General features: G+C 55.9%; 1 protein-coding gene across 1 annotated transcript in view; it reads left to right on the top strand.

Moving 5' to 3' along the window:
- Positions 1–17666, top strand: part of LOC116958558 (aldehyde dehydrogenase, mitochondrial-like) — a 41988-nt gene that overhangs the window by 10909 nt on the left and 13413 nt on the right. Inside the window, exons 3-6 of the mRNA XM_032981261.2 lie at positions 1492–1575; positions 2810–2916; positions 15051–15214; positions 16565–16731. Coding sequence (XP_032837152.2) covers positions 1492–1575; positions 2810–2916; positions 15051–15214; positions 16565–16731 — 522 coding nt within the window. The remainder of the gene's footprint in view (positions 1–1491; positions 1576–2809; positions 2917–15050; positions 15215–16564; positions 16732–17666) is intronic.

Here is a 17666-nt window from a genome sequence, read left to right as displayed (position 1 = left end):
GTGAGCGAGCGAGTGAATGAGTGAGTGGATGGGTGAGTGGGTGAGTGAGTGGATGAGTGAGTGGGTGAGTGAGTGGATGGGTGAGTGGGTGAGCGACTGGGTGAGTGAGTGAGTGAGTGGATGGGTGAGTGAGTGAGTGAGTGGATGGGTGAGTGGATGGGTGAGTGAGTGGATGGGTGAGCGAGCGAGAGAGTGAGTGGATGGGTGAGTGAGTGAGTGGATGTGTGAGTGGGTGAGTGAGTGGATGGGTGAGTGGGTGAGTGAGTGGATGGGTGAGTGGGTGAGCAAGTAGGTGAGAGAGTGAGTGGATGGGTGAGTGGATGGGTGAGTGGGTGAGTGAATGAGTGAGTGAGTGGATGGGTGAGTGGGTGAGTGAGTGGATGGGTGAGTGGGTGAGCGAGCGAGTGAATGAGTGAGTGGATGGGTGAGTGAGTGAGTGGATGAGTGAGTGGGTGAGTGAGTGGATGGGTGAGTGGGTGAGCGAGTGGGTGAGTGAGTGAGTGGATGGGTGAGTGAGTGAGTGAGTGGATGGGTGAGTGGATGGGTGAGTGAGTGGATGGGTGAGCGAGCGAGAGAGTGAGTGGATGGGTGAGTGAGTGAGTGGATGCATGAGTGGGTGAGTGAGTGGATGGGTGAGTGAGCGAGTGAGTGGATGGGTGAGTGGGTGAGCAAGTAGGTGAGAGAGTGAGTGGATGGGTGAATGGATGGGTGAGTGAGTGAGTGGATGGGTGAGTGGGTGAGCGAGCGAGTGAATGAGTGAGTGGATGGGTGAGTGGGTGAGTGAGTGGATGAGTGAGTGGGTGAGTGAGTGGATGGGTGAGTGGGTGAGCGAGTGGGTGAGTGAGTGAGTGGATGGGTGAGTGAGTGGATGGGTGAGCGAGCGAGAGAGTGAGTGGATGGGTGAGTGAGTGAGTGGATGCATGAGTGGGTGAGTGAGTGAGTGGGTAGTGACTGAGTGAGTAGTGAGTGAGTGAGTAGTGACTGAGTGAGCGAGCGAGTGAGCGAGTAGTGACTGAGTGAGTAGTGAGTGAGTAAGTAAGTGAGTAAGTGAGTGTGTAGTGAGTGAGTGAGTAGTGACTGAGTGAGTAGTGAGCGAGTGAGTGAGTGAGTGAGCGAGCGAGTGAGTGAGTTGTCTGTCTGTCTGTCGAACTTATTTCGCGCCCTACGTAGCCAACCCCCGTGCCTTGTCGACCTCGCCCGCTCGCTCGCTCGCCACATCGAAGGCGTGCAGACGCCGCTGTCTCTGCGTCAGTGTGGGCCTCCCCTAGGTCGACTCAGCCCCAAGTGGGCATACCCCCGCCTCAGCGGTGCGCCGTCGCGAACATCGCTTAGCGCTGGGGGAGAGACAAAGGCGGCCGGGCGTGGTGGTGCCGGTCCACCCGCGCCACTCTCTGTGTGTGTGTGTAGCCACAGTGCCGGTAGCCCACGTGGGCTAGCGGCACTTGCCCCGACGGTTGGCCGAGGCTACACGGGGGATCTTTGTCTTTGTAGGCGCGGAGCCTCGGCACGCACGATCCGGAACCGATTCGTAATCCGAAGGTTCTGTACGACAAGCTGTTCATCAACAACGAGTGGGTGAGCAGACTCACACACACTCACACACACACACTCACACACTCACACACACACACTCACACAGACACACACACACTCACACACACACACTCAGACTCACACACACACACAGACTCACAGTCACACACAGACACACACACAGACTCACACTCACACACACACTCACACACACACACTCACACACACAGATACACACACACACAGACTTACACACACAGACTCACACACACAGACACACACACACACACAGACTTACACACACACACACAGACACACACACACAGACTCACACACACACAGATTCACACACACAGACACACACACACAGACTCACACACACACAGATTCACACACACACACAGACTCACACACACAGACAAACAGACAGACACACACAGACACACAGACAGACACACACAGACACACACACACACAGACTCACACACACACACAGACTCACACACACACAGACACACACACACAGACTCACACACAGACACACACACAGACTCACACACACACTCTCACCCACACACTCAGCCACTCAACTACTCACTCACTCAACCACTCACTCACTCAACCACTCAACCACTCACTCTCTCAACCACTCACTCACTCAACCACTCACTCACTCACTCACCCACTCAACCACTCACTCACCCACTCACTCAACCACTCAACCACGCACTCAACCACTCATTCACTCACCCACTCACTCAACCACTCACTCACTCACTCAACCACTCACTCAACCACTCACTCACCCACTCACTCAACCACTCAACCACGCACTCAACCACTCATTCACTCAACCACTCACTCAACCACTCACTCACCCACTCACTCAACCACTCAACCACTCACTCACTCACCCACTCACTCACTCAACCACTCAACCACCCACTCACTCACTCAACCACTCACTCACTCAACCACTCAATCACTCACTCACTCAACCACTCACTCACTCACTCAACCACTCACTCACTCACTCAATCAACCACTCACTCACCCACTCACTCAACCACTCATTCACTCAACGACCCACTCACTCACTCAACCATCCACTCACTCACTCACTCAACCACTCACTCACTCAACCACTCACTCACTCAACCACCCACTCACTCACTCAACCACTCACTCACTCAACCACCCACTCACCCACTCAACCACCTACCCACCCACTCCCCTTTGTCTCTCTCGCCGTCCGTGTTTGTGGTGGAGTGCACAGGTTGACTCCGTGAGTGGCAAAACCTTCCCCACGGTGAACCCGGCCACGGGGGAGATCCTGGCTCATGTCAGCCTGGCAGAGGCGGCCGACGTGGACAAAGCCGTCAGGCAAGCCGGGGGGGCTGGGGAGAGGAACTAGGCCGCATTGTCTTTGGGTGTCTCTGCAGTGTCTCTCTCCACATCTCTCTCTCCACATCTCTCGCTCTCTCTCTGTCTCTCTCTGTCTCTCTGTGTCTCTCTGTCTGTCTCTGTCTCTCTCTCTGTCTCTCTCTGTCTCTCTCTGTGTCTCTCTCTCTCTCTGTCTCTCTGTGTCTCTCTGTGTCTCTGTCTCTTTCTGTCTCTCCACGTCTCTCTGTGTCTCTCTCTGTGTCTCTCTCTCTGTCTCTCTCTGTCTCTCTCTCTGTCTCTCTCTGTGTCTCTCTGTCTCTCTCTGTCTCTCTCTGTCTCTCTGTGTCTCTCTCTCTGTCTCTCTCTGTCTCTCTCTGTCTCTCTCTCTCTCTGTCTCTCTCTCTGTCTCTCTCTGTCTCTCTCTGTGTCTCTCTGTCTCTCTCTCTGTCTCTCTCTGTCTCTCTGTGTCTCTGTCTCTTTCTGTCTCTCTCTGTCTCTCCCTGTGTCTCTCTGTCTCTCTCTGTCTCTCTGTGTCTCTATCTGTTTCTCTCTGTCTCTTTCTGTCTCTCTCTGTGTCTCTCTGTGTCTCTCTCTGTGTCTCTGTCTCTTTCTGTCTCTCTCTGTGTCTCTCTCTCTGTCTCTCTCTGTGTCTCTGTCTCTTTCTGTCTCTCTCTGTGTCTCTCTCTCTGTCTCTCTCTGTGTCTCTGTCTCTTTCTGTCTCTCTCTGTGTCTCTCTCTCTGTCTCTCTCTGTGTCTCTCTGTCTCTCTCTGTCTCTCTCTGTGTCTTTCTGTCTCTCTCTGTCTCTCTGTGTCTCTCTGTCTCTCTCTGTCTCTCTGTGTCTCTATCTGTTTCTCTCTGTCTCTTTCTGTCTCTCTCTGTGTCTCTCTGTGTCTCTGTCTCTTTCTGTCTCTCTCTGTGTCTTTCTCTCTGTCTCTCTCTGTGTCTCTCTGTCTCTCTCTGTCTCTCTCTGTGTCTCTCTGTCTCTCTCTGTCTCTCTCTGTGTCTCTCTCTCTGTCTCTCTCTCTGTCTCTCTCTGTCTCTTTCTGTCTCTCTCTGTCTCTCTCTGTGTCTCTCTGTCTCTCTCTTTCTCTCTGTCTCTCTCTGTCTCTCTCTCTGTCTCTCTCTGTCTCTCTCTGTCTCTCTGTCTCTCTCTGTCTCTCTTGATGTCTCTCTGTGTCTCTCCACATCTCTCTCCCCACGTCTCTCTCACCATCTCTGTCTCTCCGTCTCTCCCCACGTCTCTCTCACCATCTCTGTCTCTCTCTCTCCCCACGTCTCTCTCCCCATCTCTCTCTCTGTCTCTCCCCACATCTCTCTCACCATCTCTGTCTCTCTCTCTCCCCACGTCTCTCTCACCATGTCTCTGTCTCTCTCCCCACGTCTCTCTCACCATGTATCTGTCTCTTTCCCCACGTCTCTCTCACACCATCTCTGTCTCTCTCCCCACGTCTCTCTCACCATCTCTGTCTCTCTCATTCCCCATCTCTCTCTCCCCACGTCTCTCTCACACCGTCTCTCTCTCCATCTCTCTCCCCACGTCTCTCTCTCTCTCTCTGTCTCTCTCACCATCTCCCTCTCTCCATCTCTCTCCCCACGTCTCTCTCACCATGTCTCTGTCTCTCTCCCCACGTCTCTCTCACCATCTCCCTCTCACCATCTCACCATCTCTCTCCCCACGTCTCTCTCACCATGTCTCTGTCTCTCTCCCCACGTCTCTCTCACCATGTCTCTGTCTCTCTCCCCGCTTCTCTCTCACCATCTCTGTCTCTCTCTCACTCCCCATCTCTCTCTCCCCACGTCTCTCTCTCACCATCTCTCTCTCTCTCTCTCTGTCTCTCTCACCATCTCCCTCTCACCATCTCTCTCCCCACGTCTCTCTCACCATCTCTCTCTGTGTCTCTCTCCCCACGTCTCTCTCACCGTCTCTCTCTGTCTCTCTCCCCACGTCTCTCTCTCCCCACGTCGCTCTCTCCATCTCCCGCTCTCTGTCTCTCTCCCCACGTCTCTCTCACCATTTCACCATCTCTCTCCGTCTCTCTCCCCACGTCTCTCTCTCCCCACGTCTCTCTCTCACCATCTCTGTCTCTCTCTCTCCCCACGTCTCTCTCTCACCATCTCTGTCTCTCTCTCTCCCCACGTCTCTCTCACCATCTCTCTCTCTCTCTCCCCACGTCTCTCTCTCACCATCTCTCTCTCTGTCTCTCTCACCATCTCTCTCCCCACGTCTCTCTCACCATCTCTCTCCATCTCTCTCCCCACGTCTCTCTCTCACCATCTCTCTCTCTGTCTCTCTCACCATCTCCCTCTCACCATCTCTCTCCCCACGTCTACTCTCACACCATCTCTCTCCATCTCTCTCCCCACGTCTCTCTCTCTCTCTGTCTCTCTCACCATCTCCCTCTCTCCATCTCTCTCCCCACGTCTCTCTCACCATGTCTCTGTCTCTCTCCCCACGTCTCTCTCACACCATCTCCCTCTCACCATCTCTCTCCCCACGTCTCTCTCACCATGTCTCTGTCTCTCTCCCCACGTCTCTCTCACCATGTCTCTGTCTCTCTCCCCACGTCTCTCTCTCACCATCTCTCTCTCTGTCTCTCTCTCCATCTCTCTCCCCACGTCTCTCTCTCACCATCTCTCTCTCTGTCTCTCTCACCATCTCCCTCTCACCATCTCTCTCCCCACGTGTCTCTCACACCATCTCTCTCCATCTCTCTCCCCACGTCTCTCACACCATCTCTCTCTCTGTCTCTCTCCCCACGTCTCTCTCACCATCTCTGTCTCTCTCTCACACCATCTCTCTCCATCTCTCTCCCCACGTCTCTCTCACCATCTCTCTCTCTGTCTCTCACACCATCTCTCTCACCATCTCTCTCCCCACGTCTCTCACACCATCTCTCTCCATCTCTCTCCCCACGTCTCTCTCACCGTCTCTCTCTGTCTCTCTCCCCACGTCTCTCTCTCCCCACGTCGCTCTCTCCATCTCCCGCTCTCTGTCTCTCTCCCCACGTCTCTCTCACCATTTCACCATCTCTCTCCGTCTCTCTCCCCACGTCTCTCTCTCCCCACGTCTCTCTCACCATCTCTCACCATCTCTCTCCCCACGTCTCTCTCACCATCTCTCTCTCTGTCTCTCACACCATCTCTCTCCATCTCTCTCCCCACGTCTACTCTCACACCATCTCTCACCATCTCTCTCCCCACGTCTCTCTCACACCATCTCTCTCTCCATCTCTCTCCCCACGTCTCTCTCACCATCTCTCTCCCCACGTCTACTCTCACACCATCTCTCTCTCCATCTCTCTCCCCACGTCTCTCTCACCATCTCTCTCTCTGTCTCTCTCACCATCTCCCTCTCACCATCTCTCTCCCCACGTCTCTCTCACCATCTCTCTCTCTGTCTCTCTCACCATCTCCCTCTCACCATCTCTCTCCCCACGTCTCTCTCACCATCTCTCTCTCTGTCTCTCTCACCATCTCCCTCTCACCATCTCTCTCTCCCCACGTCTACTCTCACACCATCTCTCTCTCCGTCTCTCTCCCCACGTCTCTCTCTCTCTCTGTCTCTCTCACCATCTCCCTCTCTCCATCTCTCTCCCCACGTCTCTCTCACCATGTCTCTGTCTCTCTCCCCACGTCTCTCTCACCATCTCCCTCTCACCATCTCTCTCCCCACGTCTCTCTCACCATCTCTCTCTCTGTCTCTCTCACCATCTCCCTCTCACCATCTCTCTCTCCCCACGTCTCTCTCTCACCATCTCTCTCTCTGTCTCTCTCACCATCTCTCTCTCTGTCTCTCTCACCATCTCCCTCTCACCATCTCTCTCTCCCCACGTCTACTCTCACACCATCTCTCACCATCTCTCTCTCCCCACGTCTCTCTCACCATCTCTCTCTCTGTCTCTCTCCCCACGTCTCTCTCTCTCCCCACGTCTCTCTCACACCATCTCTCTCCATCTCTCTCCCCACGTCTCTCTCACACCATCTCTCTCCCCACGTCTCTCTCCCCACGTCTCTCTCACCATCTCTCTCCCCACGTCTCTCTCTCTCCCCACGTCTCTCTCACACCATCTCTCTCCATCTCTCTCCCCACGTCTCTCACACCATCTCTCTCCATCTCTCTCCCCACGTCTCTCTCACCGTCTCTCTCTGTCTCTCTCCCCACGTCTCTCTCTCCCCACGTCGCTCTCTCCATCTCCCGCTCTCTGTCTCTCTCCCCACGTCTCTCTCACCATTTCACCATCTCTCTCCGTCTCTCTCCCCACGTCTCTCTCTCTCCCCACGTCTCTCTCACACCATCTCTCACCATCTCTCTCCCCACGTCTCTCTCACCATGTCTCTGTCTCTCTCCCCACGTCTCTCTCTCACCATCTCTCTCTCTGTCTCTCTCTCCATCTCTCTCCCCACGTCTCTCTCTCACCATCTCTCTCTCTGTCTCTCTCACCATCTCCCTCTCACCATCTCTCTCCCCACGTGTCTCTCACACCATCTCTCTCCATCTCTCTCCCCACGTCTCTCACACCATCTCTCTCTCTGTCTCTCTCCCCACGTCTCTCTCACCATCTCTGTCTCTCTCTCACACCATCTCTCTCCATCTCTCTCCCCACGTCTCTCTCACCATCTCTCTCTCTGTCTCTCACACCATCTCTCTCACCATCTCTCTCCCCACGTCTCTCACACCATCTCTCTCCATCTCTCTCCCCACGTCTCTCTCACCGTCTCTCTCTGTCTCTCTCCCCACGTCTCTCTCTCCCCACGTCGCTCTCTCCATCTCCCGCTCTCTGTCTCTCTCCCCACGTCTCTCTCACCATTTCACCATCTCTCTCCGTCTCTCTCCCCACGTCTCTCTCTCCCCACGTCTCTCTCACCATCTCTCACCATCTCTCTCCCCACGTCTCTCTCACCATCTCTCTCTCTGTCTCTCACACCATCTCTCTCCATCTCTCTCCCCACGTCTACTCTCACACCATCTCTCACCATCTCTCTCCCCACGTCTCTCTCACACCATCTCTCTCTCCATCTCTCTCCCCACGTCTCTCTCACCATCTCTCTCCCCACGTCTACTCTCACACCATCTCTCTCTCCATCTCTCTCCCCACGTCTCTCTCACCATCTCTCTCTCTGTCTCTCTCACCATCTCCCTCTCACCATCTCTCTCCCCACGTCTCTCTCACCATCTCTCTCTCTGTCTCTCTCACCATCTCCCTCTCACCATCTCTCTCCCCACGTCTCTCTCACCATCTCTCTCTCTGTCTCTCTCACCATCTCCCTCTCACCATCTCTCTCTCCCCACGTCTACTCTCACACCATCTCTCTCTCCGTCTCTCTCCCCACGTCTCTCTCTCTCTCTGTCTCTCTCACCATCTCCCTCTCTCCATCTCTCTCCCCACGTCTCTCTCACCATGTCTCTGTCTCTCTCCCCACGTCTCTCTCACCATCTCCCTCTCACCATCTCTCTCCCCACGTCTCTCTCACCATCTCTCTCTCTGTCTCTCTCACCATCTCCCTCTCACCATCTCTCTCTCCCCACGTCTCTCTCTCACCATCTCTCTCTCTGTCTCTCTCACCATCTCTCTCTCTGTCTCTCTCACCATCTCCCTCTCACCATCTCTCTCTCCCCACGTCTACTCTCACACCATCTCTCACCATCTCTCTCTCCCCACGTCTCTCTCACCATCTCTCTCTCTGTCTCTCTCCCCACGTCTCTCTCTCTCCCCACGTCTCTCTCACACCATCTCTCTCCATCTCTCTCCCCACGTCTCTCTCACACCATCTCTCTCCCCACGTCTCTCTCCCCACGTCTCTCTCACCATCTCTCTCCCCACGTCTCTCTCTCTCCCCACGTCTCTCTCACACCATCTCTCTCCATCTCTCTCCCCACGTCTCTCACACCATCTCTCTCCATCTCTCTCCCCACGTCTCTCTCACCGTCTCTCTCTGTCTCTCTCCCCACGTCTCTCTCTCCCCACGTCGCTCTCTCCATCTCCCGCTCTCTGTCTCTCTCCCCACGTCTCTCTCACCATTTCACCATCTCTCTCCGTCTCTCTCCCCACGTCTCTCTCTCTCCCCACGTCTCTCTCACACCATCTCTCACCATCTCTCTCCCCACGTCTCTCTCACCATCTCTCTCTCTGTCTCTCACACCATCTCTCTCCATCTCTCTCCCCACGTCTACTCTCACACCATCTCTCACCATCTCTCTCCCCACGTCTCTCTCACACCATCTCTCTCTCCATCTCTCTCCCCACGTCTCTCTCACCATCTCTCTCCCCACGTCTACTCTCACACCATCTCTCTCTCCATCTCTCTCCCCACGTCTCTCTCACCATCTCTCTCTCTGTCTCTCTCACCATCTCCCTCTCACCATCTCTCTCCCCACGTCTCTCTCACCATCTCTCTCTCTGTCTCTCTCACCATCTCCCTCTCACCATCTCTCTCCCCACGTCTCTCTCACCATCTCTCTCTCTGTCTCTCTCACCATCTCCCTCTCACCATCTCTCTCTCCCCACGTCTACTCTCACACCATCTCTCTCTCCGTCTCTCTCCCCACGTCTCTCTCTCTCTCTGTCTCTCTCACCATCTCCCTCTCTCCATCTCTCTCCCCACGTCTCTCTCACCATGTCTCTGTCTCTCTCCCCACGTCTCTCTCACCATCTCCCTCTCACCATCTCTCTCCCCACGTCTCTCTCACCATCTCTCTCTCTGTCTCTCTCACCATCTCCCTCTCACCATCTCTCTCTCCCCACGTCTCTCTCTCACCATCTCTCTCTCTGTCTCTCTCACCATCTCTCTCTCTGTCTCTCTCACCATCTCCCTCTCACCATCTCTCTCTCCCCACGTCTACTCTCACACCATCTCTCACCATCTCTCTCTCCCCACGTCTCTCTCACCATCTCTCTCTCTGTCTCTCTCCCCACGTCTCTCTCTCTCCCCACGTCTCTCTCACACCATCTCTCTCCATCTCTCTCCCCACGTCTCTCTCACACCATCTCTCTCCCCACGTCTCTCTCCCCACGTCTCTCTCACCATCTCTCTCCCCACGTCTCTCTCTCTCCCCACGTCTCTCTCACACCATCTCTCTCCATCTCTCTCCCCACGTCTCTCACACCATCTCTCTCCATCTCTCTCCCCACGTCTCTCTCACCGTCTCTCTCTGTCTCTCTCCCCACGTCTCTCTCTCCCCACGTCGCTCTCTCCATCTCCCGCTCTCTGTCTCTCTCCCCACGTCTCTCTCACCATTTCACCATCTCTCTCCGTCTCTCTCCCCACGTCTCTCTCTCTCCCCACGTCTCTCTCACACCATCTCTCACCATCTCTCTCCCCACGTCTCTCTCACCATCTCTCTCTCTGTCTCTCACACCATCTCTCTCCATCTCTCTCCCCACGTCTACTCTCACACCATCTCTCACCATCTCTCTCCCCACGTCTCTCTCACACCATCTCTCTCTCCATCTCTCTCCCCACGTCTCTCTCACCATCTCTCTCCCCACGTCTACTCTCACACCATCTCTCTCTCCATCTCTCTCCCCACGTCTCTCTCACCATCTCTCTCTCTGTCTCTCTCACCATCTCCCTCTCACCATCTCTCTCCCCACGTCTCTCTCACCATCTCTCTCTCTGTCTCTCTCACCATCTCCCTCTCACCATCTCTCTCCCCACGTCTCTCTCACCATCTCTCTCTCTGTCTCTCTCACCATCTCCCTCTCACCATCTCTCTCTCCCCACGTCTACTCTCACACCATCTCTCTCTCCGTCTCTCTCCCCACGTCTCTCTCTCTCTCTGTCTCTCTCACCATCTCCCTCTCTCCATCTCTCTCCCCACGTCTCTCTCACCATGTCTCTGTCTCTCTCCCCACGTCTCTCTCACCATCTCCCTCTCACCATCTCTCTCCCCACGTCTCTCTCACCATCTCTCTCTCTGTCTCTCTCACCATCTCCCTCTCACCATCTCTCTCTCCCCACGTCTCTCTCTCACCATCTCTCTCTCTGTCTCTCTCACCATCTCTCTCTCTGTCTCTCTCACCATCTCCCTCTCACCATCTCTCTCTCCCCACGTCTACTCTCACACCATCTCTCACCATCTCTCTCTCCCCACGTCTCTCTCACCATCTCTCTCTCTGTCTCTCTCCCCACGTCTCTCTCTCTCCCCACGTCTCTCTCACACCATCTCTCTCCATCTCTCTCCCCACGTCTCTCTCACACCATCTCTCTCCCCACGTCTCTCTCCCCACGTCTCTCTCACCATCTCTCTCCCCACGTCTCTCTCTCTCCCCACGTCTCTCTCACACCATCTCTCTCCATCTCTCTCCCCACGTCTCTCACACCATCTCTCTCCATCTCTCTCCCCACGTCTCTCTCACCGTCTCTCTCTGTCTCTCTCCCCACGTCTCTCTCTCCCCACGTCGCTCTCTCCATCTCCCGCTCTCTGTCTCTCTCCCCACGTCTCTCTCACCATTTCACCATCTCTCTCCGTCTCTCTCCCCACGTCTCTCTCTCTCCCCACGTCTCTCTCACACCATCTCTCACCATCTCTCTCCCCACGTCTCTCTCACCATCTCTCTCTCTGTCTCTCACACCATCTCTCTCCATCTCTCTCCCCACGTCTACTCTCACACCATCTCTCACCATCTCTCTCCCCACGTCTCTCTCACACCATCTCTCTCTCCATCTCTCTCCCCACGTCTCTCTCACCATCTCTCTCCCCACGTCTACTCTCACACCATCTCTCTCTCCATCTCTCTCCCCACGTCTCTCTCACCATCTCTCTCTCTGTCTCTCTCACCATCTCCCTCTCACCATCTCTCTCCCCACGTCTCTCTCACCATCTCTCTCTCTGTCTCTCTCACCATCTCCCTCTCACCATCTCTCTCCCCACGTCTCTCTCACCATCTCTCTCTCTGTCTCTCTCACCATCTCCCTCTCACCATCTCTCTCTCCCCACGTCTACTCTCACACCATCTCTCTCTCCGTCTCTCTCCCCACGTCTCTCTCTCTCTCTGTCTCTCTCACCATCTCCCTCTCTCCATCTCTCTCCCCACGTCTCTCTCACCATGTCTCTGTCTCTCTCCCCACGTCTCTCTCACCATCTCCCTCTCACCATCTCTCTCCCCACGTCTCTCTCACCATCTCTCTCTCTGTCTCTCTCACCATCTCCCTCTCACCATCTCTCTCTCCCCACGTCTCTCTCTCACCATCTCTCTCTCTGTCTCTCTCACCATCTCTCTCTCTGTCTCTCTCACCATCTCCCTCTCACCATCTCTCTCTCCCCACGTCTACTCTCACACCATCTCTCACCATCTCTCTCTCCCCACGTCTCTCTCACCATCTCTCTCTCTGTCTCTCTCCCCACGTCTCTCTCTCTCCCCACGTCTCTCTCACACCATCTCTCTCCATCTCTCTCCCCACGTCTCTCTCACACCATCTCTCTCCCCACGTCTCTCTCCCCACGTCTCTCTCACCATCTCTCTCCCCACGTCTCTCTCTCTCCCCACGTCTCTCTCACACCATCTCTCTCCATCTCTCTCCCCACGTCTCTCACACCATCTCTCACCATCTCTCTCCCCACGTCTCTCTCACACCATCTCTCTCTCCATCTCTCTCCCCACGTCTCTCTCACCATCTCTCTCCCCACGTCTCTCTCACACCATCTCTCTCCATCTCTCTCCCCACGTCTCTCTCACCATCTCTCTCTCTGTCTCTCACACCATCTCTCTCCATCTCTCTCCCCACGTCTACTCTCACACCATCTCTCACCATCTCTCTCCCCACGTCTCTCTCACACCATCTCTCTCTCCATCTCTCTCCCCACGTCTCTCTCACCATCTCTCTCCCCACGTCTACTCTCACACCATCTCTCTCTCCATCTCTCTCCCCACGTCTCTCTCACCATCTCTCTCTCTGTCTCTCTCACCATCTCCCTCTCACCATCTCTCTCCCCACGTCTCTCTCACCATCTCTCTCTCTGTCTCTCTCACCATCTCCCTCTCACCATCTCTCTCCCCACGTCTCTCTCACCATCTCTCTCTCTGTCTCTCTCACCATCTCCCTCTCACCATCTCTCTCTCCCCACGTCTACTCTCACACCATCTCTCTCTCCGTCTCTCTCCCCACGTCTCTCTCTCTCTCTGTCTCTCTCACCATCTCCCTCTCTCCATCTCTCTCCCCACGTCTCTCTCACCATGTCTCTGTCTCTCTCCCCACGTCTCTCTCACCATCTCCCTCTCACCATCTCTCTCCCCACGTCTCTCTCACCATCTCTCTCTCTGTCTCTCTCACCATCTCCCTCTCACCATCTCTCTCTCCCCACGTCTCTCTCTCACCATCTCTCTCTCTGTCTCTCTCACCATCTCTCTCTCTGTCTCTCTCACCATCTCCCTCTCACCATCTCTCTCTCCCCACGTCTACTCTCACACCATCTCTCACCATCTCTCTCTCCCCACGTCTCTCTCACCATCTCTCTCTCTGTCTCTCTCCCCACGTCTCTCTCTCTCCCCACGTCTCTCTCACACCATCTCTCTCCATCTCTCTCCCCACGTCTCTCTCACACCATCTCTCTCCCCACGTCTCTCTCCCCACGTCTCTCTCACCATCTCTCTCCCCACGTCTCTCTCTCTCCCCACGTCTCTCTCACACCATCTCTCTCCATCTCTCTCCCCACGTCTCTCACACCATCTCTCTCCATCTCTCTCCCCACGTCTCTCTCACCGTCTCTCTCTGTCTCTCTCCCCACGTCTCTCTCTCCCCACGTCGCTCTCTCCATCTCCCGCTCTCTGTCTCTCTCCCCACGTCTCTCTCACCATTTCACCATCTCTCTCCGTCTCTCTCCCCACGTCTCTCTCTCTCCCCACGTCTCTCTCACACCATCTCTCACCATCTCTCTCCCCACGTCTCTCTCACCATCTCTCTCTCTGTCTCTCACACCATCTCTCTCCATCTCTCTCCCCACGTCTACTCTCACACCATCTCTCACCATCTCTCTCCCCACGTCTCTCTCACACCATCTCTCTCTCCATCTCTCTCCCCACGTCTCTCTCACCATCTCTCTCCCCACGTCTACTCTCACACCATCTCTCTCTCCATCTCTCTCCCCACGTCTCTCTCACCATCTCTCTCTCTGTCTCTCTCACCATCTCCCTCTCACCATCTCTCTCCCCACGTCTCTCTCACCATCTCTCTCTCTGTCTCTCTCACCATCTCCCTCTCACCATCTCTCTCCCCACGTCTCTCTCACCATCTCTCTCTCTGTCTCTCTCACCATCTCCCTCTCACCATCTCTCTCTCCCCACGTCTCTCTCTCACCATCTCTCTCTCTGTCTCTCTCACCATCTCTCTCTCTGTCTCTCTCACCATCTCCCTCTCACCATCTCTCTCTCCCCACGTCTACTCTCACACCATCTCTCTCTCCGTCTCTCTCCCCACGTCTCTCTCTCTCTCTGTCTCTCTCACCATCTCCCTCTCTCCATCTCTCTCCCCACGTCTCTCTCACCATGTCTCTGTCTCTCTCCCCACGTCTCTCTCACCATCTCCCTCTCACCATCTCTCTCTCTGTCTCTCTCACCATCTCCCTCTCACCATCTCTCTCCCCACGTCTCTCTCACCATCTCTCTCTCTGTCTCTCTCACCATCTCCCTCTCACCATCTCTCTCCCCACGTCTCTCTCACCATCTCTCTCTCTGTCTCTCTCACCATCTCCCTCTCACCATCTCTCTCTCCCCACGTCTCTCTCTCACCATCTCTCTCTCTGTCTCTCTCACCATCTCTCTCTCTGTCTCTCTCACCATCTCCCTCTCACCATCTCTCTCTCCCCACGTCTACTCTCACACCATCTCTCACCATCTCTCTCTCCCCACGTCTCTCTCACCATCTCTCTCTCTGTCTCTCTCCCCACGTCTCTCTCTCTCCCCACGTCTCTCTCACACCATCTCTCTCCATCTCTCTCCCCACGTCTCTCTCACACCATCTCTCTCCCCACGTCTCTCTCCCCACGTCTCTCTCACCATCTCTCTCCCCACGTCTCTCTCTCTCCCCACGTCTCTCTCACACCATGTCTCTGTCTCTCTCCCCACGTCTCTCTCACACCATCTCTCTCTCTCCGTCTCTCTCCCCACGTCTCTCTCTCCCCCCCTGCCTCCCCCAGTGCTGCTCAGGATGCATTCCGCCTGGGCTCCTCGTGGCGTTCTATGGATCCGTCACAGCGTGGCCTCATCCTGCACCGTCTGGGAGACCTCATGGAGAGCCACAAGGCTCTGCTGGCCTCCCTGGACACGCTGGACAGCGGCAAGACATACTCCTCCGCTCTGGGTGAGTCCACCGCTCGCTCGCTGCATCGCTCACTCGCTCACTCGCTCACTCGCTCGCTCGCTCACTCACTCGCTAACTCGCTCGCTAACTCGCTCGCTCACTCACTCGCTCACTCGCTCGCTCACTCGCTCGCTCGCTCGCTCGCTCACTCGCTCACTCACTCACTCACTCGCTAACTCACTCGCTAACTCGCTCGCTCGCTCACTCGCTCACTCACTCGCTAACTCACTCGCTCACTCACTCACTCGCTCACTCGCTAACTCACTCGCTCACTCACTCACTCGCTCACTCACTCGCTCGCTCACTCGCTAACTCACTCACTCACTCACTCGCTCACTCGCTCGCTCACTCACTCGCTCACTCGCTCGCTCACTCACTCGCTCACTCACTCACTCGCTCACTCACTCGCTCACTCACTCGCTCACTCACTCGCTAACTCGCTCGCTCGCTCACTCGCTCACTCACTCACTCACTCGCTCACTCACTCACTCGCTCACTCACTCGCTCGCTAACTCACTCACTCGCTCGCTCACTCGCTCACTAACTCACTCACTCACTCACTCGCTCACTCACTCACTCACTCGCTCGCTAACTCACTCGCTCACTCACTCGCTCACTCACTCACTCACTCGCTCACTCACCCACCCACCCACTCACTCACTCACCCTCCCACTCACCCACCCACCCACCCACTCACCCACCCACTCACCCACTCACTCACCCACTCACTCACTCACCCACTCACCCACCCACCCACCCACTCACCCACCAACCCACCCACTCACTCACCCACCCACTCACCCACTCACCCACCCACTCACCCACTAACTCACTCACTCACCCACCCACTCACTCACTCACTCACCCACCCACCCACCCACTCACTCACTCACCCACCCACTCACTCACTCACCCACCCACCCACCCACTCACTCACCCACCCACTCACTCACTCACTCACCCACCCCCCCACCCACCCACCCACTCACCCACTCACTCACCCACTCACTCACCCACTCACTCACTCACTCACCCACTCACTCACTCACCCACTAACTCACCCCCCCACTCACTCACCCACTCACTCACCCACCCACTCACCCACCAACCCACCCACTCACTCACCCACTCACCCACTCACTCACCCACTCACCCACCCACCCACCCACTCACCCACCCACTCACTCACTCACCCCCCCACTCACTGACCCACCCACTCACCCCCCCACTCACTCACCCACTCACTCACCCACTCACCCCCCCACTCACTCACCCACTCACCCCCCCACCCCCCACCCACCCCCCCACTCACCCCCCCACCCACCCCCCCACCCCCACCCACCCCCACAGGTGACGTGGACTACGCTATCCGCACATACCGCTACTTTGCCGGCTGGGCTGACAAGCACCATGGGCAGACGATCCCCATGGATGGCGACTTGGTCACCTTCACCTGGCACGAGCCAGTGGGAGTCTGTGCTCAAATCATTCCCTGGAACTTCCCCATCGTCATGCAGGTCCACCTTCCACTGTGTAGTCCACCCACAGCATAGTCCACCTCCCACACTGGGTAGTCCACCACCACCCACACTGGGTAGTCCACCACCCACACTGGCACGAGCCAGTGGGAGTCTGTGCTCAAATCATTCCCTGGAACTTCCCCATCGTCATGCAGGTCCACCTTCCACTGCATAGTCCACCCACAGCATAGTCCACCACCCACACTGGGTAGTCCACCACCCACACTGGCACGAGCCAGTGGGAGTCTGTGCTCAAATCATTCCCTGGAACTTCCCCATCGTCATGCAGGTCCACCTTCCACTGCATAGTCCACCCACAGCATAGTCCACCACCCACACTGGGTAGTCCACCACCCACACTGGCACGAGCCAGTGGGAGTCTGTGCTCAAATCATTCCCTGGAACTTCCCCATCGTCATGCAGGTCCACCCTCGCCACATAGTCCACCTTCCACACTGGGTAGTCCACCACCCACACTGGGTAGTCCACCACCCTCGCTGGGTAGTCCACCACCCACACTGGGTAGTCCACCACCCACACTGGGTAGTCCACCACCCTCGCTGGGTAGTCCACCACCCACACTGGGTAGTCCACCACCCACACTGGGTAGTCCACCTTCCACACTGGGTAGTTCACCACCCACACTGGCACGAGCCAGTGGGAGTCTGTGCTCAAATCATTCCCTGGAACTTCCCCATCGTCATGCAGGTCCACCTTCCACTGCGTAGTCCACCCACAGCATAGTCCACCTCCCACACTGGGTAGTCCACCACCACCCACACTGGGTAGTCCACCACCCACACTGGCACGAGCCAGTGGGAGTCTGTGCTCAAATCATTCCCTGGAACTTCCCCATCGTCATGCAGGTCCACCTTCCACTGCGTAGTCCACCCACAGCATAGTCCACCTCCCACACTGGGTAGTCCACCACC

The sequence above is a fragment of the Petromyzon marinus genome, chromosome 79, assembly GCF_048934315.1.
Source record: "Petromyzon marinus isolate PM22_M1 ecotype Great Lakes invasive population chromosome 79, UKy_Petmar_22M1.pri1.0, whole genome shotgun sequence".
Taxonomy (NCBI): domain Eukaryota; kingdom Metazoa; phylum Chordata; class Hyperoartia; order Petromyzontiformes; family Petromyzontidae; genus Petromyzon; species Petromyzon marinus.
This window is presented reverse-complemented; position numbering and strand designations above follow the sequence as displayed.